Genomic DNA, 23,826 nt, shown 5'->3' with positions numbered 1-23,826 from the left:
AACTTTATACAAAGCGATTCTAGGAGTGTAGGCTACTATAACAGATGAAACATGGATAAGAACAGGTCACATCAATCTGGAATGCATACAACAGATACATTATCATCTATTAGGGCTGCACGATTTTGAGATAAAACCTAATTGCGATTTTTCCCACCAAAATTGCAATTGAGATTCGATTTGCGATTTTTCTATTTTATAGATGTAAATGCATAAAACTGCGAAAATAACGAGTGAACGAAGACATGTTACTTTTGGACTGTCGATCAACATATTCTTTCAAGGTGCCCCACATTAGAACAATATGCAATAATCTATTTTCAAAAATATTTGGCTTGCTGCAAACAGACTCTGAGTTTTTGTCTACATCATGCTCTTAAACTGAAGAAATAACCGATAAAAACTATACAGTGATCAGAATGTAATGTATTCATAATAATGCAAGTACCCATTCTAAATAATATACACTTTTATTCCTCATTACTGTGGAATTGTTTACCACTTAACTGTAATTGGAAGGCCAAAAACTTTGTTATCTTAAATAAATTAACTAACTAAAATGGACTCTCATTTCTGTAATGTTACTTAAAAAAATAATGAACATCTTAAAGTGCATTTGTTTTCCTGATTGGTAAACTTAGGTCTGGTTGTCTTTTTTGTTGTTGTTGTCATCGTCCATATTGATGGGCTCATATTGCCCATCCGGTCTGAGGCTGAAATATTCTCCCAAAAGGACATGTGGCTTTGTAATCACATTGTTTCCATGTTAAAGGGGCTGTTTGCAACATTTACACAGATGCCTAGAGGGCGCCAACTTTCCAATGTCTTTTACACAATATATGTCGCCCTCTCACGGCTTCTCGTACGTAATGACGTAATGAAGTAATTACGTACGTACGTAACACATGCACGTGCATTAGCTGTCTGTGTTTTTAGTTAATAATAGCAATTTGGATAGCTAGCGTAAGCTGTCATTGAATGTATTTTTTATCATAACAACAACATGACTGCAGATTGTTCGTTGCTTCCCTTGGACTGCTTTTGTACGTGTGCACGCGCTCCATGCACGTACGTGTTGACCGCCGTAAACACCAATCATTTTATTCGGGCCTGTAAAACATGTTATTCCATACATTTAGTAATTGTGATAAATATAAACAATTGTCAAACAAATGTGTTCTGTTAAGCCAATAATGTTAACGTAAGCTGGCCGGTGGTGTTCTTGTTATATTTTTTGCTTTAAAAAACGTTACTGCGAGGAAGTTGCAAACAGCACCTTTAATTTGAGTTACCTTGCGGGACTTGTCACCAGCGAGTCACAAGTAGGGAGGTGTGAATCCTGTGTGTGTAAGGTAGCAGTCCTGCTCTCCGCCCACCGAGACACAGGTTGTGAATTACTATAAAGACATCTCACTGCATTCAGTCAATTCTAAAGTTAAATAAATGCACAGAGTGAGACCTCTTTCTCCCTGTTTGAAGCAAGAGATGAAGAAAACGAAAAAACACGGACAAAGCAATTTAGTGATGCCGGCAAAGTATTTCAACTTCCCTTTTCAGTTATCCTTCGATTAAATGACTTATTGACTATCAGCCCAGGTCTAGTCACCATTAAAACGTTTTCCAAGGTGCAAGCCTTCTAGCTACTAGCTAGAAGGCAAAGGAATAAAGGTTCAACAATTCTGATTGGCGAGCATGTGTGTCACTCAAATGTCGGTGACATCTTGCGGTTTGTTGATCGTACTAATTACAACCACAATGTCAGTTTGATGTTGATTAATCGTGCAGCCCTATCATGTATCTTTTAACAATTGCTTCTAATTAAGCATTTTTGACAAACCTAAAGACGACAAGAGGACCATCACAAACTGCTGAAGTCCATTATTCTAAATTATATTATTTCATTGTGACGTGAAAAGTAACAGTGAAAATGCAACTTGAAATCTTAATGAGTTCAAATATGCTGTGTTTTTAGACTTTGCCTCCGGATGGAAGACATAAACAGATGAATACAAGTAGATAAGAGGAAAACAGTGTTTTGACATTGTTCAGCGGAGATGGAGAACCGGGTTACAAGCTGGAACTATTAATGCTGCACTTCAGCCAACAACAGACTTTGTATTTACTACAAATAAAATCATATTTAGGAGGTATTCAACTCTTACTTTCTTAAGAAGAATGCTGTAAACCAGGAGTGTTTACGTAGTACCCACAGGTTGATTTCTATTGTCCCGAGATTTATACTGGAAATAAAATCTGTTATTAAAGATAAAGCGACCTAGGATTTTAATTTACATTTAAAATACTCCCTTGTGATCTGGATAATCTTTACTGGATATGCTTTGGTGTAAACTTTAAGTAAATTTTTGCTCCACAGTCACATTTATAACCTATGAAAATGTCTGAAGGTGTTCTCTTTAGATTGCGATTGAAATCCCCTCCAAAACAATCAGAATGTAAAAAACGTCCCCGCTATTATTTTTTGTCAGACATAATCAAAAATAAACGTATTATATAGATTCACCCGGTCGCAACATTAGTTACACCTGCCCACCATCAGATGGGTAAAGCTGCATTAAAAAAACTGCTTTGTTTCTCTGCATGCTTTTACTTAATGTCCATATAAGTGCATCCACTTCACTGTGATGTTAAATTTAAAAGTTAAAGTACCACTGATAGTCACACACACACTAGGTGTGGTGAAATGATCCTCTGCATTTGACCCATCACCCTTGATCACCCCCTGGGAGGTGAGGGGAGCAGTGAGCAGCAGTGGTGGCCGCGCCCGGGAATCATTTTGGTGATTTAACACCCAATTCCAACCCTTGATGCTGAGTGCCAAGCAGGGAGGTAATGGGTCCCATTTTTATAGTCTCATACTGTAGCCACTGTTAAAAAAATATTGCAAAACATGGCATTCAGAGGTATGCAAAAATGTGCGCAAGCTGCACACACAAATGCATGACCCTTATGATGTGACGCTGTTAACAGTGTCCAACATTCTGACAAAATTTATGAGTCAGAAAAAAAATTCATCATAGTTCCCCTTAAAGATTAGAGTTTACTCTAATTTGCTTTGTTACCAACAACACAAATATGTTTTGTGTAAGATGTTTTGTTTAAATAGCTTAGCATATATTGATGTACATTGGAATAGTTTTCCCATCTTTAATGTACAAAATGTATCAACGTGACCCCCAAACATTCTTCATTTTTTTCTGGGTGTTATGTTGTGAACCAAACTGTGACCTTAAAACCGAGGGACGTACTGAACCGTGATTATGGTGTAACTTTACACCCGCAACACAAACCCATAATTAGCGTAATTTCAAAACATTTGACGGCGAAAGGAGACTTTAATTATAAATGCTGCACATCATGCACCAGAATGGTTTGGTGCCTCATTTGAAAATAGCATTGCTGATGAGCCCATCGTCGTTGTCGAAAGACTGTTCATAGTTCGAGATGAATTTCTTTTTCTTCCCAAAAGTAGAAAAGGTGTTGTAGACATCCAAGTCACCTCTCGGCGCAAGCTTCAGTGTGCTGTAACCAGATGTGGCGCCGGGAATATACACGTTGTGCTGGTAGTCTGCAGGCGCCTCAGACTGAGACTGGGTGTACTCTGGAGTCCACACAAAGTCCGGATTTGTTTCTTCTCGAAGAGACATCTTGCACTCTGTAAATTAATTCATTTTATGATTACTATCCTATTGATTGATTGATTGAAACTTTTAGTAGTAGATTGCACAGTACAGTACATATTCCGTACAATTGACCACTAAATGGTAACACCCGAATACGTTTTTCAACTTGTTTAAGTCGGGGTCCACGTAATCAATTCATGGTACAAATATATACTATCATCATAATACAGTCATCACACAAGTTAATCATCAGAGTATATACATTGAATGATTTACATTATTTACAATCCGGGGGGTGGGATGAGGAGGGTTTGGTTGATAACAGCACTTCAGTCATCAACAATTGCATCATCAGAGAAATGGGCATTGAAACAGTGTAGGTCTGACTTGGTAGGATATGTACAGCGAGCAGAGAACATAGTGAGTATATCTATCTAACCTGGCTGGGCAAATTGAACAATTAACACCTACCACTCATACGGTTTCCCCAGGTCCAGTATTGTGGTGCCACAGAGCAGAAGTAGGCATCGGCGTCGTATTGTTGTGGACGTGACAGTGTTCCCTCCATATTTCCTGAACTGTACCTGAAGAGTAAATAAATACACAACTTGAGTACACATTCATACATTTGCAATACATCCGTGGTGCGTATGAACTACTCACCTCTTGTATGCTGAATTGCGTTGATTTTTGGCGGAGGTCCAGTCCTTGCTGGAATATTTAAGCTGCAAACAAACCACATTAAATCAATAACTTGTTCAAGTGTGGCAACTGTGTTTTCTGCTTGACTGCTGTGCCCTTTTATCCTTTATGTTGGCAGCCAATAGCTCACGGGTTGCACGCTTTGGCGAAAAGGACAAGTTTTAGTGACAATGACTGAACTGAGCAACTTTGTGGGATTTGTTGTTTAGTCCCTCAATTTTAAGTCAGCTTTAAACACTGTATGCACCTTTGATACCTAGAACAGTCTTCCAACATAGCAAGAAATGCTATCACATGACTGTGTTCTGGTCGAGTTACCGTAGGAAGGTAATTCCCCCACAACCCAGAGAGGGAGAAACAAGCAGTAGAAAATGACTGAATGGATACTCATAGCCTTTTGCTTTTGTTAGCACTAGGGCTGGGCGATATGGATGAAAAAGTATATCTCGAAATAGTTTTACTTAGACTTGATATTCGATATGCATCTCGATATATTTTTCGGTGAAAGTATACATATAAAGATATTCATTTTTTAGCGATATTAAGTGAAATTGAACTGTACTGTAAACATTCAGTGGCACTTTTATTAACCCAGTTAGTCAACATGGGTATTAACAGCACAGAAAATAAACTGTTTAAGTAGTACAGAATTACATAACATAAATAAAACACACAAATATTATTTCTATGTAAAATAAATAACACAGCTGTGCAAATAATACAAAATGTATCAAACTCAGATAAAACAAATACAGGCAGGCACTTTGTGATTTCCCTTCCTGGTTCGATGACCCGCCCTATCTTGCCTCTGATTGGCCTGTCCCTAACCAATCATGACTCATCATAGTAAACAACCAACCAATCATGGATGTTCTTATACATGCAAGCACGTCTTGGAAGGAGGAAGGGGAGGGGTTTAGTAGCCAATGGAGGGGGAGAACAAGGAACACAACAAATAAGCAGCGTTTGGAAATTTTAACGTGAAATAAATTAATATTGATATTACGATATTTTCTTCATTCATATCTTCAAAACTATATCAAAGTCGATATATCGCCCAGCCCTAGATAGTACTAAAGCAAACATTTATGTTTTATCAAGTCAAGTTGTTCCCTTGTGTTGGCTTTAATATTATTAAAACAATTATTTTCCAGGTTTGTTAATTAAAGTTACTGATAGTCACACACACACTAGGTGTGGTGAAATTACCCTCTGCATTTGACCCATCCCCTTGTTCCACCCCCTGGGAGGTGAGGGGAGCAGTGAGCAGCAGTGGTGGCCGCGCTCAGGAATAATTTTGGTGATTTAACCCCCAATTCCAACCCTTGATGCTGAGTGCCAAGCAGGGAGCTAATGGGTCCAATTTTTATAGTCTTTGGTATGACTCGGCCGAGGTTTGAACTCACGACCTACCAATCTCAGGGCGGACACTTGAACCACAAAGCCACTGAGCAGGTTGTTCTGTTCACTAATTCAGTTGTTCTTCGTTAAATTGTACTTCAAATAAATTGTGGTGTCGCTACATTGGGGATTTTAAAAAAAGATCAAATCATTTTTAGTTTTGGCCTAAATAAAGCGTTAAATTAAATGTTATTTCTGCATTTTATGTACAGTTTTTCACTGACATATTTTCTGTCTTATTTTCTATAATTATGTTGTGGCAGTGATAAAGATAGTCACCATTTCCGGGTTAAGAATGAGCAATGCTAACAGCTAATCTTGGCACTACTCTATTTTACCGCGACAATCAAGTTGACCAACTTTTGGCAGAATGACTTTTTGATGGACTTCATCTTCAACTCCTGCCTCAATAGCACATCTCCACATTGGTGAGACTTGACTCGAGCAATATCAAAAGACAATTAACGGGACCTAGCATTGGAGTTGACGCAGCACTTCATGCTAACAAGCCTGCAATAAACTATCAGCAGCTGTCCAGCCAAAGTGGAGGTGAACTCTTAATGCAATTCATCTTCGACATCAATCACACAGCTTTGACTTGAGCAATGTGGAAGGACAACACAGACACACAATGCTAACAACACGGAAGGTTAACAACAAAGCTAATGACTGATGATAGCTGTAACTGTCAAGTTGACCAAGTTTTTGCAGAACAACTTACACCCGTGGTTTCAGCACATTGAAGCTCAGTTCTAACTTAAGAAGAACTTCTCAGGACATAATGAAGTATTTCCATGTGGTGGCCGTGTTGTAGTGGCGGGCCGACGACCATAGCAATGACGCTTGATGAATCCTCCAGGCTACCGGTGAGTACTTTAATCAACAGTAGAACACACTCAGGGCAACTATATTGGGTGAAACGAGTACAATGGTGACTATATAGCTGTTATGCCATGTTTAAAGGGCTCTAATAATGTTTAAAAACCTATTTAGACAGTTGTCAACGGATATTTATGCTCCAACTCTGAAAATATTACATTTATTGTTAATAATCCTACTTTGCAGAACGTTGTTTACCACGATTTGGTTCGGTACGAAATATCCGTGATAAACAAAGAATGACTGTACATCAATCCTATCTCTTACACTTACAGGCCACAACATTAGAAACACCTGCACCATCTGATGTACTATTTCTGCATGGGCATTTAAAAAAAATTGCACTCAGGGATAACTCAAAAAGATGTATGCTAAATGGTTTAAAATTGTGTTTAGCAAATTTTGCAGGCATACACTTCAGATTCATATAATTTGGTACTTAAGTACTTCTGATTCTGATTCTGATTGACACATGTTAAAAAGAGAACTGCACTTTTTTGGAATTTTGCCTGTCATTCACAATCACAAGATACAGGAACACACGTTTGTTTTTTTAAGATTCTAAAAGGTACAAAAAAAACGCTTGCAAGATGCAGCTAATAGTAATCATCTATTGCCTTCAAAACCCTCTAAAACAGTGGTGTTAAAGTCAAGGCCCGCGGGCCAAATCTGGCCCTAAAATTAATTATCTATGGCCCCCGGGATGATATTTAATTAGTATTAGAACCGGCCCGCAGTCCACTGCTGTTTTGCACGCACCAATACTCCATCAGTGTTGGCGCTAGGAATTTTTAAAAAATGGTGATAAAAATGGGATCCCACAGTAAATTTTTGGGGTTCCACTTTTTTGTAACCATTTTGAAAACAAATAATAAATGTCCTGTTATATCTGACATTCTATATTGTGTTTTGGAAAAAGGTTGTCATAAACGTTACTTAATTCATTAACACAAATAATACAAATTATAACAAATTTGTACGCATATGTACATTTATTCAGTTATAAACGTGAATTCACTTTTTTCTTTCCTTCATGGATCTAAACTTTACCCCAGCCGGTATTTTTTTCTATATTTTTATTGTCATATTTTCAGAATGTGTTTGATCTATTTTTGGCCAAAGTAAGACAAAGAAAACAATCTGAAGTTGTCTTTAGTTTTTAGTTTTAATGCCATGATTTTAATAGTCCGGCCCACGTGTGCACAGATTTTCCTCCATGCGGCCCCTGAGCTAAAATGAGTTTGACACCCCTGCTCTAAAACAACTTTAAAACCCTCCATCAACCTTTTATAAACACGCATATATTGGTCATTTAAACATTACCGGAACTTATTTCCTGGGAGCATTTATTTTATTGCCCATAGCAAAGCACTTCTGACCTTGGTCAAAAAACATGTGTTCCTACTTTCGGCCACAAACGTGTGTCTGTTGTAATTCTGGCAGACTTGGTAACAAACGACAAAGACGACTATTTTTTGACAAATGAGGATTCACAACTTTTTTTAACCTAACTATACGGAGAATTAACTACTTAGTCATAGAAGCTAAGCGACAGCGTGAAAATGTGGCGCTTGAAGCCAAGTTATGCCAACAGAAAAGGAATGCTTCTGCTGCACTGAGTGGCAAACAATGTAGAGAGGCTTTTTGTATCTGGCGAGGAGGACACTGCTCAATAAAACTGCATCACAACAAAAGACAAACTGTTGGTGCTAACAAACCCTGCAGTGGTAGACATGTTTTTTCCGCCTATGAAAATTTACTGAAAACGTCCCGGGCCAGCTGGACCAAACGGACAACTGTCCATTGAGTAAGTCACTATACTATTGTTCATAATACATGCGGCACATCATGCATGTTAGTACAAATACATACGCTGTCGAGCTTGCTGTTAACAAACAAAACATGAAATGCGGGCTAATTTTTACATACAGATTCTGTAATATGATTGTTCATGTTTTTCAGTCAGTACAGATTGGTGTTCTATCGCATTGTGTTGCGCATTACAAAGCTGCTCAGCTGCTGACGCAGAAGCTAGTTTACGACTAATGCCGTAGCAGTGGGAGTGTCTCTGTGAGCAAAGTGGTGTGTTACTACGCTAGAAAAAGAGTTCCTCAATGTTTGCTTTTACAATAACAATGTTCCTACAGCTTGGTTATCATACAGGCTTCGGAGCGTAAATGAAGTATTGTTGCCGTTTTTTGGATGCATTTTAGAGTGATTTAGAGGCAGAATGGATTGCTCCCATTGCAGCATTGCTAGCCACCTGTAACAATTCGATTATTACATATCAGGATGTGTTCTTGTCTCTCATAAGGATTGTGAACGATAGGCAAAATTTACAAAAAAAAGTGCAGTTCCCCTTTTACTGTTAAGACATTAATATTAACATGTTATAATTTTTTGCTAATGTTGCTGATACGCACATGAGAGTCGCATAATTTGTACATTGATACAATCTACTAGAATTTCAGCTCAGCTTTGTCTCTTCAGCATTCCCACGCAATTTCTCTCAAAATTGCATATTGTAGTTATTGTTTAGTAGTCTAGTTGAACCTGCATTGCATAATTGTGAATAGTTTAGACCAGGGGTTGGCAACCTTTACCACTCAAAGAGCCATTTTGACAAGTTTCACAAGTTAAAGAAAACAATGGGAGCCACAAAACTCTTTTGAAAATTTAAAATGAAATAACACTGCATACAAAGTTTTTTTTTACTTTGTGCTATGTTTTAACCAGGGGTCTCAGACACACGCCCCAGCCCGCACCTTAATATGAAAATGTAATGTTAGTGCAGCCCGCGAGTTTTAATTGAATGGCGCTTGATAGCGTCATACTTGCCAACCCTCTCAATTTTTCCGGGAGACTCACGAATTTCAGGGCGTGATGGCACTGCTTTTAGCGCCCTCTACAGCCTGCTCTAACAACGTACCTACTTGGCCACATGTTGAATGCAGATTCTGCTTGCACACGTAAGTGACAGCAAGGCATACTTGCTCAACAGCCACACAGCTTACACTGATGGTGAACGTGGAAAACAACTTTAACACTGTTACGTTACAAATATGCACCACACTGTTAACCCACACCAAAAAAGAATGACAAACACATTTCTGGAGAACATCCGCAATGTAACACAACAAAACAAATACCCAGAATCCCATGCAGCCCTAACTCTTCCAGTCTACATTATACACCCCCGCTACCACCAAACCCCGCCCACCTCAACCGACGCACGGAGGTGGGGGGGGGGGGGGGGTTGATGGGTGGGGAGGTTTGGTGGTAGCGGGGGTGTATAATGTAGACTGGAAGAGTTAGGGCTGCATGGGATTCTGGGTATTTGTTGTATAGTGTTTATGTTGAGTTACAGTGCGGATGTTCTCCAGAAATGTGTTTGTCATTCTTTTTTGGTGTGGGTTCACAGTGTGGCGCATATTTGTAACGTAACAGTGTTAAAGTTCTTTTATACGGCTACCGTCAGTGTAAGCTGTGTGGCTGTTGACCAACTATGCCGTGCTGTCTCCTACATGTGCAAGTAACAGCAACATACATCATGTGGCCGGGCTGGCACGCTGTATGTACAGGCTATAGAGGACAATAAATGCAGTGCCGTTAAGGCACAGCTTTAATTTAGTTGTTTGGGTGAAAATCGGAGAATATTTGCCCCGGGAGAGGGAGATTTCTAGGAGAGGCACTGAGATCCGTAAGTCTCCTGGGAAAATCGGGAGGGTCGGCAAGTATGCAGCTGAGCCGCATCAGAGTGGTCAAAGAGTCAAATTTGAACTTTACAGTACAGATAAGAACGAAATTCCGTTGCATTAGCTCATGGTATTGTTGTGTCACACGTTCCTGGTCCCTCCCCTGCACGCCATCTAAGGGCAAGGGCCGGGCGTCTCTCTCAGCCTGCTGCAGCCAGCACAGGTGTGGCTGGTTCCAATCAGCCCAGCTGCTCCACATCCCAGCCATCAGAGAGCAGCCTACAAAAACCGCTGAGAGCCGGCGCCCGACGCTTGAACGTTGACTCCTGTGGTCAGTATAGACAGCATTTAGAATTACAGTTATCTAGTAGTATTCTGTGAGTTAGTTAAAGGAGAACTTGGTGCTCGTTTGTTCCATGCTGATTCTGCTTTCTGCTTCGTTCCAGGCTCCCTCCTCCACAAACCCAGTGTCTCCCACGCCTCGCCGCCTCCCCGGGATCCCTCCGCTCCTCCGTAAAGTTTCATTAAACTCTGTTATACTTTATTACTGCCTCCGTTGTCTTTGTCCTTGAGGGTCCCTGGTACATTTGGTTCAACAGCTCTGGTCGAGCTTAACAGAACGTTCAAGCCCTATGATATTGGCATTGATCTCCTGCCTGGGGCTCCCTATCCTAAGTCGCATCTCTACAACATCTCCCTACCAGAGAAGGAGTCGATGCACAACTACATTGCGGAGTCCCTGCTCTCTGGCATCATCAGGCCGTCGTCCTCGCCTCTGGGGGCAGGCTTCTTCTTTGTAGACAAGAAGGATGGTGGTCTGAGACCTTGCATTGACTATCGTGGTCTCAATGACATCACAGTGAAGAATAAGTATCCACTTCCCCTTATTAGTTCCACTCTTGAGCCACTCACTCATGCCCGAGTGTTCACTAAGCTTGATCTCCGCAATGCCTACCACCTAGTTCGGATCAGAGACGGTGACGAGTGGAAGACGGCCTTCAACACCCACCTTGGCCATTTTGAGTACCTTGTGATGCCTTTTGGGCTTTCCAATGCCCCGGCGGTGTTTCAAGCCCTCGTGAATGATGTGCTACGAGATATGCTAAACATCTTTGTGGTGGTGTATTTGGATGACATCCTTATCTTCTCCAGGTCTGTGGAGGAACACCACCAGCATGTCCGCCTTGTTCTCCAGCGGTTGTTGGAGAACCGCCTGTTCGTCAAGGCTAAGAAGTGTGTCTTCCACTCTGACTCTGTGACATACCTTGGCAACGTTGTGGAAGCTGGACAGATGCGTGCGGATCCTGCCAAGGTCAAAGCCGTGGAGGAGTGGCCACGTCCTACTAACCGGACTCAGCTCAGACGATTCCTGGGTTTCGCCGGTTTTCTACGCCGGTTTATCAAGGGTTACAGTCAGATCGCTGCCCCCCTTAATGCTCTAACCTCCGTTTCGCGTCCCTTTTCCTGGATGTCTCGAGCCGAGACAGCCTTTTCCAAGCTCAAGAGTCTGTTCTCCACAGCACCCGTGCTAATCCACCCTGGCTCGACAAGACAGTTCATTGTCGAGGTGGACGCTTCTGACACAGGCATCGGAGCCGTCCTTTCCCAGAGGTCCGAAGAGGATCAGAAGATTCATCCGTGCGCCTATTTCTCCAGGAGCTACGACCCCGCAGAGAGGAACTACGACGTGGGAAACAAGGAGCTGTTGGCGGTCCACGACGCTCTGAAGGAATGGAGACACTGGTTGGAGGGAGCGAAGCTGCCGTTCATCGTGTGGTCAGACCACAAGAATCTGACCTACTTGAAGACGGCGAAGAGGCTTAACTCCAGGCAGGCCCGCTGGGCCTTATTCTTCAGCCGGTTTGATTTCACCCTCACCTACCGCCCAGGTTCCAAGAACGTCAGAGCGGACGCTCTCTCTCGTCAGTTCTCTAACGAAGATCCTGCTGTCCAGGAGGAATCGGATTCCGACACCATCCTGCCCCCTGCCCGGGTGGTAGGTGTAGTCACGTGGGCCATCGACGCTGTGGTGAGGCAGGCCTTAGAGAACCAGCCCGACCCTGGCAACGGCCCTCAGAACAGACAGTTTGTTCCTGATGCCGTCCGTACACCGGTATTGGAGTGGGGGCACTCCAGCCGTGTTGCCTGTCACCCTGGAGAGCGCAGGACAGCTTCATTCATTGCTCAGAGGTTCTGGTGGCCAACCCTCAAGAAGGATGTCAGGGAATTTGTGGCCGCCTGCACCGTCTGCGCCCGTAGTAAGGCTTCACACAGGCCTCCTGCAGGCCTGCTACAACCCCTTCCTATTCCGAGTCGGCCTTGGTCTCACATAGGTATGGACTTCGTTACTGGGCTTCCTGTGTCCCAGGGCTGTGACACCATTCTGACGGTGGTCGACCGATTCTCTAAAGCAGTTCATTTTGTCCCTCTCCCCAAACTCCCGTCTGCTGCTGAGACGGCTGACCTCCTAACCCTCCATGTTGTCCGCCCCCACGGCATTCCTTCTGACATCGTGTCAGACCGTGGTCCCCAGTTCATCTCCAAGGTGTGGAAGGCCTTTTGCAAGGGTATTGGAGCCACGGCCAGCCTCTCCTCTGGATACCATCCACAATCCAATGGGCAGACGGAGCGCGCTAACCAGACAGTTGAGGAGACTCTTCGCTGTGTTGCCTCCAGCAACCCCTCTTCTTGGGCTAAGTACTTACCCTGGGTGGAATATTCCCTCAACACCATGGAGAGCTCTGCCACCGGCATGTCACCCTTTCAATGCTCGCTGGGTTACCAACCCCCTCTGTTTCCCGAACAGGAAGTGGAGGTAGCAGTTCCCTCCACCGAAGCCCACCTCCGCCGGTGTCGACGCATCTGGGAGGCTGCCCGCGCTGCGTTACTCCGTGCCTCTGCACGTACCCAGCGTGGTGCCAACCGCCGGAGGGTGCGTGCACCTGACTATCAGCCTGGTCAGAAGGTCTGGCTATTGGCCCGGGACCTGCCCCTGCAGACGTCCCAGACTTCAACCCGCAAGTTGAATCCTCGTTATGTCGGACCCTACACTGTGGACAGTGTTATCAACCCCGTTGCAGTTCGTCTGAATCTCCCTCCTGCTCTTAAGGTTCACCCGGTGTTCCACGTGTCCCAGATTAAGGCCGTGGCCACTAGTGCCTTGTCTCCCCCTACCTCCGCCCCTCCACCCCCCCGAGTCCTGGCTGGTGGTGATCCTGTTTGGACGGTTCGGAAGCTGCTCGCCGTCCGCCGCCGTGGGAAAGGATTCCAGTACCTGGTGGACTGGGAGGGCTTCGGCCCTGAAGACCGTAGCTGGGTGCCCCGTTCCTACCTGGCTGACCCCTCCCTGCTGGACGATTTCTATCGGGACAATCCAGGTGCCCTAGGACAGTCGTCCGGTGCCTCCCCTAAGGGGGGGGGGGTACTGTTGTGTCACACGTTCCTGGTCCCTCCCCTGCACGCCATCTAAGGGCAAGGGCCGGGCGTCTCTCTCAGCCTGCTGCAGCCAGCACAGGTGTGGCTGGTTCCAATCAGCCCAGCTGCTCCACATCCCAGCCATCAGAGAGCAGCCTACAAAAACCGCTGAGAGCCGGCGCCCGACGCTTGAACGTTGACTCCTGTGGTCAGTATAGACAGCATTTAGAATTACAGTTATCTAGTAGTATTCTGTGAGTTAGTTAAAGGAGAACTTGGTGCTCGTTTGTTCCATGCTGATTCTGCTTTCTGCTTCGTTCCAGGCTCCCTCCTCCACAAACCCAGTGTCTCCCACGCCTCGCCGCCTCCCCGGGATCCCTCCGCTCCTCCGTAAAGTTTCATTAAACTCTGTTATACTTTATTACTGCCTCCGTTGTCTTTGTCCTTGAGGGTCCCTGGTACATTTGGTTCAACAGCTCTGGTCGAGCTTAACAGGTATTGCAGGATAAAAGAGCAATAAGGTGCAGATATAAATAAATAGATTACTGTACAGATAAATACATTGCACTTTTGCGTATGCATCCACAGTTTGTGACTTAGGTGACACAAAAACAAATGTAACAAAACTAATTACGAATTATTTCAGGTGGAAAGCATTATCAAATTGCGCAAGTGTGTGAATCACAAGTAGATTGTGATCCATGACAGAAGCGCCTTGGTAAATATACTTTTCACAGCCCTGCAAGTTGCTCAATATGCCTGGAGGAGCCAGAAAAAAGGCGCCCTAATGAGATAATGATGAGGTAATGAGGTACAAATTGACTCAGTGTGAGGCATCACATTATTTTGAGTGCACAGAATGACTAATGGCCTGAATAATGAAAGTGGTTGCAAATTTAGCAGTGCACAGTTGTCAGTTTTGATATATCCCACTGATGACCTTTACACACATGGAAGAAGCACCAGGACATGTTATAGCGATAAAAAAAGATCTAACTCAAACAATTGCTTTTACTCCTGCTTAAGTTTATATTGTTTCGCACATCATTGTTAAACCTAGCATAATATTTATTATGCTAATTTGTGGACTAAAAATAACTGCTTTGGTTATTTTCCTTACTTAATGAAGTGCAAGCAAGTCTGAGGGTAACACCATAGTGGAAAATTATTGACTTGTTGCTATCTTATTGCTGTCTTCAACTGGTTTTAAATGCAGAGAAAACTAACTGTATGTTCTTTACCACATCAAAAACTGTAAGATAAGCACTGTGTGATAACATTTTAACAAGAAATGGGCAAGAAATTATGTTAGTATCTGCTTTTAAATATTTAGGATTTTTAATTGATGACCACTTGAGTTTTAAGGAGCACATTCAGTATGTTGTAAAAAAACTGAAACTTTTACTGGGATTTTATTATAGAAACAAGTCTTGCTTTTCTTTTACTGTGAAACATAAATTGATGGAAACAACCTTTTTACCTGTTATTGACTATGGAGATGTGTTGTACATAAATGCTACTGCTGGTTGTCTCCACAAGCTGGATAGTGTGTACCACGGGGCACTGACATTCATCACCAACTGCGCTCCCCTTACTCACCATTGTGTGTTATACTCAATGGTTAACTGGACATCTTTATGTGCTCGACGCCTCAATCATTTGGTATGTTTTCATCTACAAAACCATTCTGGGTATCACTCCATCTTATCTGTCTTGTCTTTTAACAAAGAAACAAGGAAGTCACAATCTTCGTTCAATGAATGTTCTGCAATTTGTCATCCCCAAAGTAAGAACTGAACTGGGCAAGAAAGCATTTAGGTTTTCAGCACCGAAGGCTTGGAATAACCTACAATCGAATATTCAACTTCAAACCCTTGTTACATTGAATGAGTTTAAAGCTTCTGTGAAAGGACTGCAGTCTACCTTGTCTGTATGTACATGTGTCATGTGAGCAAGTTTTAAAGTGTAAATGTGATGTTTTATGTGTTGTTTACTGTTTTTAATGTAACCTTGCTGCTGCCCTCTTGGCCAGGTCTCCCTTGGAAAACAAATCTTTGATCTCAATGGGATTTTACCTGGTTAAATAAAGGCTAAATAAAATAAAAAATTATTGTACTCAAGCAGAATGATCTACTTTTAACATAATAGTAATAGGATTGTCAAATGTGTACTTTGATACAAAGTTGATACAAACACACAAAAATGATCCCACAAATCGATACCTGCTTTTTCAGTATCATTAGTATCGATATCGTGATACAGTGTTTCCACTTAAATGGGTTTTGTGTCAGCCTGCAACAAATATACATTTGGTGCTTACATTTTTCCCTTACTCATGTACAAATTATGATGGGACTGTGTCCGTATGCATCGTATGTCCGCTTCACAACACCTAATACTCACCTGCTACGCCAGAGAAAAACGTAGCAGCAGGGATCTGTGCTGCACTGCTGCCGCTTAATCGAGGTACGCATTGAAAGTGAAACTCTTTGCTAACTAAACACAAGTGGTCATGAAAGGCAAAGTATGTGTCATGAGAGTGAGAGGTGAGCTCCGCCACCACAAGCCCAGCAGGTAGTGTGCTTTACATGTGCAGAAAACCTCCACAAGGTTTCTATCAAACCTTCATGAATTCTACAAGTGCCAAGAAGACAGAGTTGAGAGACACTATTTCGTCGTCTGGCAAACATTTTTTCATTGTGGTGAGATACGTAAACCACTGCTCTTCAAAATGTGGCCTGGGGGCCATTTGTGGAACGCAGCTCTTTTTTTTATCTTTTTATTTTTTATTTTTTAATGAAAAAACAAGAAAAGGCGAAAAGGTATTACATAATGAGAACAAGCTTAGCATGTTGATACTAATAACAAATAAACACAAACATTTGTCTCTAAAAATGTTTTAGCCTTTTTAATAACCTATTTTAATAAAATGTACATGATGTCATACTACCACCATATATTGAAATAATAATAACCAAAAATATTGTTTCTTTTACGAACTTAAAGACTCCATGCCACTACTGTTTTTTTTAAGAAATGTATTATTGTATTTATATTTTATTTTTACATAATTTAAAAAAAATATGTTTCATACTATATTTTGAATGGCGTTGATTTGAGTTATTCTCCTGTGTGGACGCCTCAAAGGTGGCATTTTCTTTTGCAATCCTCAGTACCATGCCATGTTTATTTTTTGGTAATAGTGCTGCGTGCGCGTGTGTGTGTGTGTGTGTGTGTGTGTGTGTGTGTGTGTGTTTGTGTGTGTGCATGTGTGTGTTTTCTTCTCTTCTTTCCTTTTTTTCTGTAAAGCACTTTGTGTTACCACTTGCCTGTGTAGGAAGTGTTAAAAAAAATAGTTTGATTTGATTGTAAAATAGTTGACTATTGTTATTTATAAGCATAGCTATAAGCACAATATTGTTTGTTTTAATATACTGGTAGGTTATTGAACAATGCTGTTCTTTTTTTGAATGTATAGTTACCTCTTTAAATTCAAATTATGTGCCAAAAGATGTTGATGCAAAGTGATCTTAAATACTTGACATCTTGAAACCGTTTTCAATAGAGTAGTGAATTTAAAGTACATGGGTTCAGTTTTTGTTTTATTTTATAGTGGTATTGAATAAGTACTACTTAGCCAACCACAAGAAAACGATATAGTGTGCAGTGCGTGGGAAACGATTCCACACCAGCTTCTCATGAGATAACAATAATGTATCCCTCTTGTGTGGCTACTGATATCATTTCTCATAATGTGATCATCGGATTTAGCTACACTCGTTGGGCCAATTTGCATTAATGGCTGTCAAATTCACCGAGTGATTATTCACAAAATAACTAAAGCATAATGAAATATCAAGGCATGTTAATCACCACATTTATTTTGCCCGCTAATGCTCTCATTTTTAAAAGTGTTTGTTTATGACATTCTGACAATAAAATTGCATTTGCATCAAAGAATAGGGGTATTTTATTTTTTAGTTAATTCAGGTTATTTAGGCAACTCATTGACTGTTATTAACCATGAATAATCACAATTCAAAAGTATAGTTAATCTGATTAAAAACGGCACTGATTAAAAAATACTCATTGGTAGTGTTCTGATTTTGGCGACCTGCGATTGACTAGTCACCCAAACTCTAACTGGGATAGGCTCCAGCCTCTGACTGTCTGTGACACAGTGAACAATAAGCTATCTGTCAGCTATTGTCGAGTGAAAAAAACAGTGTTCTTGTATTAAATGTTATGATGCGAGTGTTTTTGTGAATTGTTATTGAAGCCATATTTGAATTTACCTCTTTCGGGGTTGACGATCTATTGTTGGTCAGCTCATTCCGGTCTAGCGCACTCCAGCCAGAAGCCAGATAGTCCGTGCTCTTGGCGTTATTTTGCCGCACCGTCAACACCGGGCTGCAGGGCTTGAGGAACATAAAGTCACTTTTGGACGACTCTGGCGTCAGACACATTTTATAGCAGTACGCTTGCTGCTGCGCTCCGCCGCCGTTCGTCTCCGTGCAGCCGGGGGCGTCTGCGCTCATCCTGAGGTTCAAATTTGTCTTTTTGAAGATGTCTGCGCTGCTGGCCGACGCCGAGCGAGTGCAGCAACAGCAGCACGCGTCGGCGGAGGGGAAGTCAGAATCTATGTTGGACGCTCTGTCCTTCAGCCTTCTCACTGTAACGAGGGCGATGATAGCCACGAGGAACGTGAAGGAGATGGCGCCCAGAGACACGATTAAGTAGAGGCTAAAGTTGGAGCTGTGATGGGGGCTCAGTGACAGGTCGCTGGAATCGGGCTGGGATTCTGGCAGGCTGTCAACCACTGACAGGATGATGGAAACTGTGGCCGAGAGCGGCGGTTGGCCGTTGTCCTTCACCAGTATGACCAATCTGTGCCTTGTGGGGTCTTTCTCTACCAACTGCCGTATTGTCCTGATTTCCCCCGTGTACAACGCCACGCTGAACAAGCTGGGGTCGGTCGCTTGGAGTAATTGGTACATAAGTCTCGAGTTCTGACCTCCGTCTGCATCCACTGCGCTTATTCTGCTGATCAAGTAGCCGGCGTCCGCGGACCTCGGCACCGCCTCGAGCGGAGGTGTGCCATTTTGAGGGCGGGGCGACACGATGACAGGTGCATTGTCGTTTTGATCCAAAATGAATATAGTCACCGAAACGTTGCTGTTTAAAGGCGGGAATCCTGCATCTTGAGCTCGGACTGTGATTTGAAAGTTTTTTAGCTGTTCGTGGTCGAACGATCGGAGCGCGTAGATGTTCCCGTTGTCGGAATTGATGGACACATACGTGGAGACGGGCATTCCTTGAATGGCGTCGTCTAGTATGGAATAAGACAGGTATGCATTTTGGCCGGAATCTGGGTCCTGGGCTATGACCGAGCAAATAGACGCCCCGGGTGCATTGTTCTCAGTTAAATAGACCGTGTAGGAAGGCTGCTTGAATAACGGTGCGTTATCATTCACGTCTGACACCTGCACCAGAATGTTTTTTCTCGTAAATAAAGGCGGAAAGCCCATGTCTCTGGCAGTGAGTGTGATGTTGTACTCTGTCACTGTCTCCCTGTCCAGAAAATCACTGGTCACCAGCGTGTAGTAGTTTTTAAAAGAGGAGTGCAGCTGGAACGGGACCAGATTTGGGATTTCACAATCCACGTTACCGTTTTCCCCGGAGTCCTTGTCCGTGACGCTGATGACGGCGATGACGGTGCCGGGGGGCGCGTCCTCGTGCACAGGTGTAGACACCGACGTCAGGATGACCTCTGGCAGGTTGTCGTTCCGATCCAAGACGTTCACCAGCACCTTGCAGTGCACCGCGACAGCGGAAGGACCTTTGTCCTTGGCCTGGATGTAGATCTCATGCATCCTGGCTTTTTCATAATCAATCACTCCCTTCACTTTGATGTCCCCCGTGCGCGCGTCCACGCTGAAAAGCTGGCGCACTTTGACGGGCGCGTGTCCGCTGAAGGAGTAGGTGATGTCGGCGTTGGTGCCCTCGTCCACGTCGGACGCGTTCAGTTTGATGACGACTGCGCCCTTGGGGGCGTTTTCGGCCAGTCTCACCCGGTAGAAGGACTGGTCGAACACGGGCGCGTTGTCGTTCGCGTCCAAGACGGTGACGTCGATTTGCGCCGTGCCGGACTTCTCCGGGGAGCCCCCGTCCACGGCGGTCAGGACCATCTGGTGCGCGCTCTGCTGCTCCCGGTCCAAAGGACTCTGCAGGACCAGTTCGGCGAATTTGCTGCCGTCACTTCGCGTCTGGATGTCCAGAGTGAAATGCTCATTGACGCTCAGCAAATAGGTGCGCAGCGCATTGGAACCCACGTCCAAATCCTGCGCGCTCTCCAGCGGGAAGCGGGACCCCGGCGAAGCCGATTCCGAAACGTCCAAATTAAACTCGGTCCACGGGAAGCTCGGAGAGTTGTCATTCACGTCCACGATGTCCACCTCCACTCTGTACAGCTCCAAGGGGTTCTCGATGACCACCTGCAAGTGGAACGAACAGCCCGAACTCTGCTCGCATAGTTCCTCGCGATCGATCCTCTCGTTGACGAACAACACTCCATTTTCCAAATTGACCTCCACGTACTGCCTCCTGGTGCCGGACACGATGCGGAACCTGCGCGCCGACAGCTTATCCAAATCCAAACCCAAGTCCTCGGCTATGTTCCCCACAAAGGCGCCATGTTCCAGCTCTTCTGGGAGGGAGTAGCGGATCTGTGCGCCGGCCCGCTCCAAAAAGCAAACAATGAGGACAAAAACATAAACGAGGGTACATTTTACGCGCGATGTTCGTCTCTTAACGCGCTCGTTGTCCATTTAGAAGACGCGGTCCTCCGACTCCTGTCCAAACTTGATGAATGGCGCACAATGCAGTGAGGGGGGCAAACAATAACAAACTTGACATTGGTGGGACTGAGGCAGCTCCCGAGAAAGGAGCAAGGGAGGGGGTTTGCGCAAGTGTGCTGTCACAGTGTGTGTGTGTGTGTGCGCGCACACTGGCGTGCACGTTTGTGCGTGTGTCATTGGCCCACTGTTTCAGTCGGACATCTGCTTGGATAATCTTTACTGCGCCCGATCCACTTCATGCCAAAGCCACAGTCTTTAAGTGCGTTTTAAACGTACATATTACAAATCATGGCTTAAAGCAGGGGTGTCAAACTCATTTTAGATCGGGGGCCACATGGAGATAAAAATCTACTCCCAAGTGGTGAAATCACGGCATGATAACTTAAAAACAAAGACAACTTCAGCCTGTTTTGTATGTTTAAAAATAAAACAAGCGCATTCTGAAAATTTACAAATCATAATGTTGTCTTTTACACTTACACAGGGGCGCCGCTAGGGATTTTGGGCCCCATGAAAAGAATCTTTACAGGGCCCCCAACACAGCGGTAACATTATAATTTCATCATCATTAGGGGCCTCTCTGGGCCCCCCTAGAATTCGTCTCCTTTACCCCCCCCTTTTCGGCGCCCCTGCACTTACATGTCGCGGTTAATAGTATTCTATCTTTATTTGTCGTTATTTATCCTTTCTGAATAAATGATGTGATAATGTTCATCAGTCAACTCATTGGTGTTAATTTTCAATCTATCAAGATAAAAAAAAAATAGGTAACACTCTAGTATGGGGAACATATTCTCCATTAATTAGTTGCTTGTTAAAGTAACAGAGACTTATTTAGAGTTATCTGGACACTAGGGGAACATATAAGGGTTAGGGTTACTAGTAAGCAATAATTCTGAGTTTATTGAGGGAAGACTCTTAGTTAATGGCTTACTGCTTGTATAATGAGGCCATGCAGAATAAGGCATTAATAAGTACTTAATATTGACTAATTAAGAACCAATATGTTACTAATTTGCATGTTATTAAGCAATTAATTAATGGTGAATATGTGTTCCACATACAAAAGTGTTACCAAAAAATTATATCAAAATCAAAATACAGAATGTTATTTATGAAGTTTGCTCATTTTCCTCAACTGATGTACTAACATCATGTGGTTTATTTTGTACATTGATTGATTGAGACTTTTATTAGTAGGTTGCACAGTGAAGTACATATTCCGTACAATTGACCACTAAATGGTAACACCCGAATAAGTTTTTCAACTTGTTTAAGTCGGGGTCCACTTAAATTGATTCATGATACAGATATATACTATCATATATACTATCATCATAATACAGTCATCACACAAGATAATCACATTGAATTATTTACATTATTTACAATCAGGAGTGTGGAGGGGGGGTGGGGTGGGGGGGGGTGGGGATATGGACATCAAGTAGTGGACATAGAGAGAGAGAGAGAGAGAGAGAGAGAGAGAGAGAGAGAGAGAGAGAGAGAGAGATCAGAAGGCATAAGAAAAAGAATCTGCATTTGATTGTTTACATTTGATTATTAGCAATCCGGGGAGGGTGTTAGTTTAGGGTTGTAGCTGCCTGGAGGTGAACTTTTATAGCGGTTTTGAAGGAGGATAGAGATGCCCTTTCTTTTATACCTGTTGGGAGCGCATTCCACATTGATGTGGCATAGAAAGAGAATGAGTTAAGACCTTTGTTAGTTCGGAATCTGGGTTTAACGTGGTTAGTGGAGCACCCCCTGGTGTTGTGGTTATGGCGGTCATTTACGTTAAGGAAGTAGTTTGACATGTACTTCGGTATCAGGGAGGTGTAGCGGATTTTATAGACTAGGCTCAGTGCAAGTTGTTTAACTCTGTCCTCCACCTTGAGCCAGCCCACTTTAGAGAAGTGGGTAGGAGTGAGGTGGGATCTGGGGTGGAGGTCTAGAAGTAACCTGACTAGCTTGTTCTGAGATGTTTGGAGTTTAGATTTGAGGGTTTTGGAGGTGCTAGGGTACCAGGAGGTGCATGCGTAATCGAAAAAGGGTTGAACGAGAGTTCCCGCCAGAATCCTCAAGGTGCTTTTGTTGACCAGAGAGGAAATTCTGTAGAGAAATCTCGTTCGTTGGTTAACCTTTTTGATTACCTTGGTTGCCATTTTATCACAGGAAAGGTTAGCCTCTAGAATGGAACCTAGGTAGGTGACCTCATCTTTCCTGGTGATGACACTGTCACCTACTTTTATGGTGAAGTGATTGACTCTCTTAAGTTTGATGTGGGACCCAAACAGGATGGATTCTGTTTTACCCAAGTGGATGGATAGCTTGTTGTCAGCGAGCCAGGTGCAGGTTCTACAGAGCTCAGCACTGAGGATTTTCTCCACCTGTGACTTGTCCTTGCCGGATACCAGCAGGGCAGAGTCATCCGCAAACAAAAACAATTCACAGTCACATGCCGATGACATGTCGTTTATGTATATTAGGAACAGTAAAGGTCCCAATATACTGCCTTGGGGGACTCCACAGCTCACCGAGAGGGGGGGGGGACACGGTGCCGTTCACCTCTACCACCTGCTCCCTCCCCTCCAAGTAAGACTGCATCCAGCTCCAAGAGGTTTTGTTAAATCCGATTGCTCTGAGCTTATCCAACAGTATAGCGTGGTTAACGGTGTCAAAGGCCTTCTGAAGGTCCAGCATGACCATCAGAAGGCCTTTGACACCGTTAACCACGCTATACTGTTGGATAAGCTCAGAGCAATCGGATTTAACAAAACCTCTTGGAGCTGGATGTAGCATCATCTACAAAGATACAAAGAATTCCGACTGCGACATCTAGTGGACACATTTAGAACAGCAGTTTCTCCATCCATCCATCCATCCATCCATCCATCCAGCTTCTTCCACTTATCCGAGGTCGGGTCGCGGGGGCAGCAGCCTAAGCAGGGAAGCCCAGACTTTCCTCTCCCCAGCCACTTCGTCCAGCTCCTCCCGGGGGATCCCGAGGCGTTCCCAGGCCAGCCGGGAGACATAGTCTTCCCAACGTATCCTGGGTCTTCCCCGTGGCCTCCTACAGGTCAGACGTGCCCTAAACACCTCCCTAGGGAGTTTCTTTCATTCAAAAATGTTGGCTCATTTTTATACTTGGCAAACTCATCCCGCGGGTCGGATAAAACCCATTCATGCACGTTTGATACCCCTGGCTTAAACAAAAGAAAAACAAAAGTAACAATAAACAGT

General features: G+C 43.5%; 1 protein-coding gene across 1 annotated transcript; it reads right to left on the bottom strand.

Annotated features, from left to right (window-relative positions):
• On the bottom strand, positions 1-20,644 carry LOC133650623 (protocadherin-10-like). Its single transcript, XM_062048099.1, has 4 exons — positions 18,028-20,644; positions 4,305-4,366; positions 4,113-4,225; positions 1-3,673 (listed from the first exon to the last, which is right to left on the bottom strand). The coding sequence occupies exons 1-4, from the start codon at positions 20,557-20,559 to the stop codon at positions 3,399-3,401; spliced, it is 2,982 nt and encodes a 993-aa protein (XP_061904083.1). The 5' UTR covers positions 20,560-20,644; the 3' UTR covers positions 1-3,398.
• Positions 20,645-23,826: the final 3,182 nt, after the last annotated feature.

The sequence above is a fragment of the Entelurus aequoreus genome, linkage group LG05 (assembly GCF_033978785.1).
Source record: "Entelurus aequoreus isolate RoL-2023_Sb linkage group LG05, RoL_Eaeq_v1.1, whole genome shotgun sequence".
In the NCBI taxonomy this organism is placed as follows: domain Eukaryota; kingdom Metazoa; phylum Chordata; class Actinopteri; order Syngnathiformes; family Syngnathidae; genus Entelurus; species Entelurus aequoreus.
This window is presented reverse-complemented; position numbering and strand designations above follow the sequence as displayed.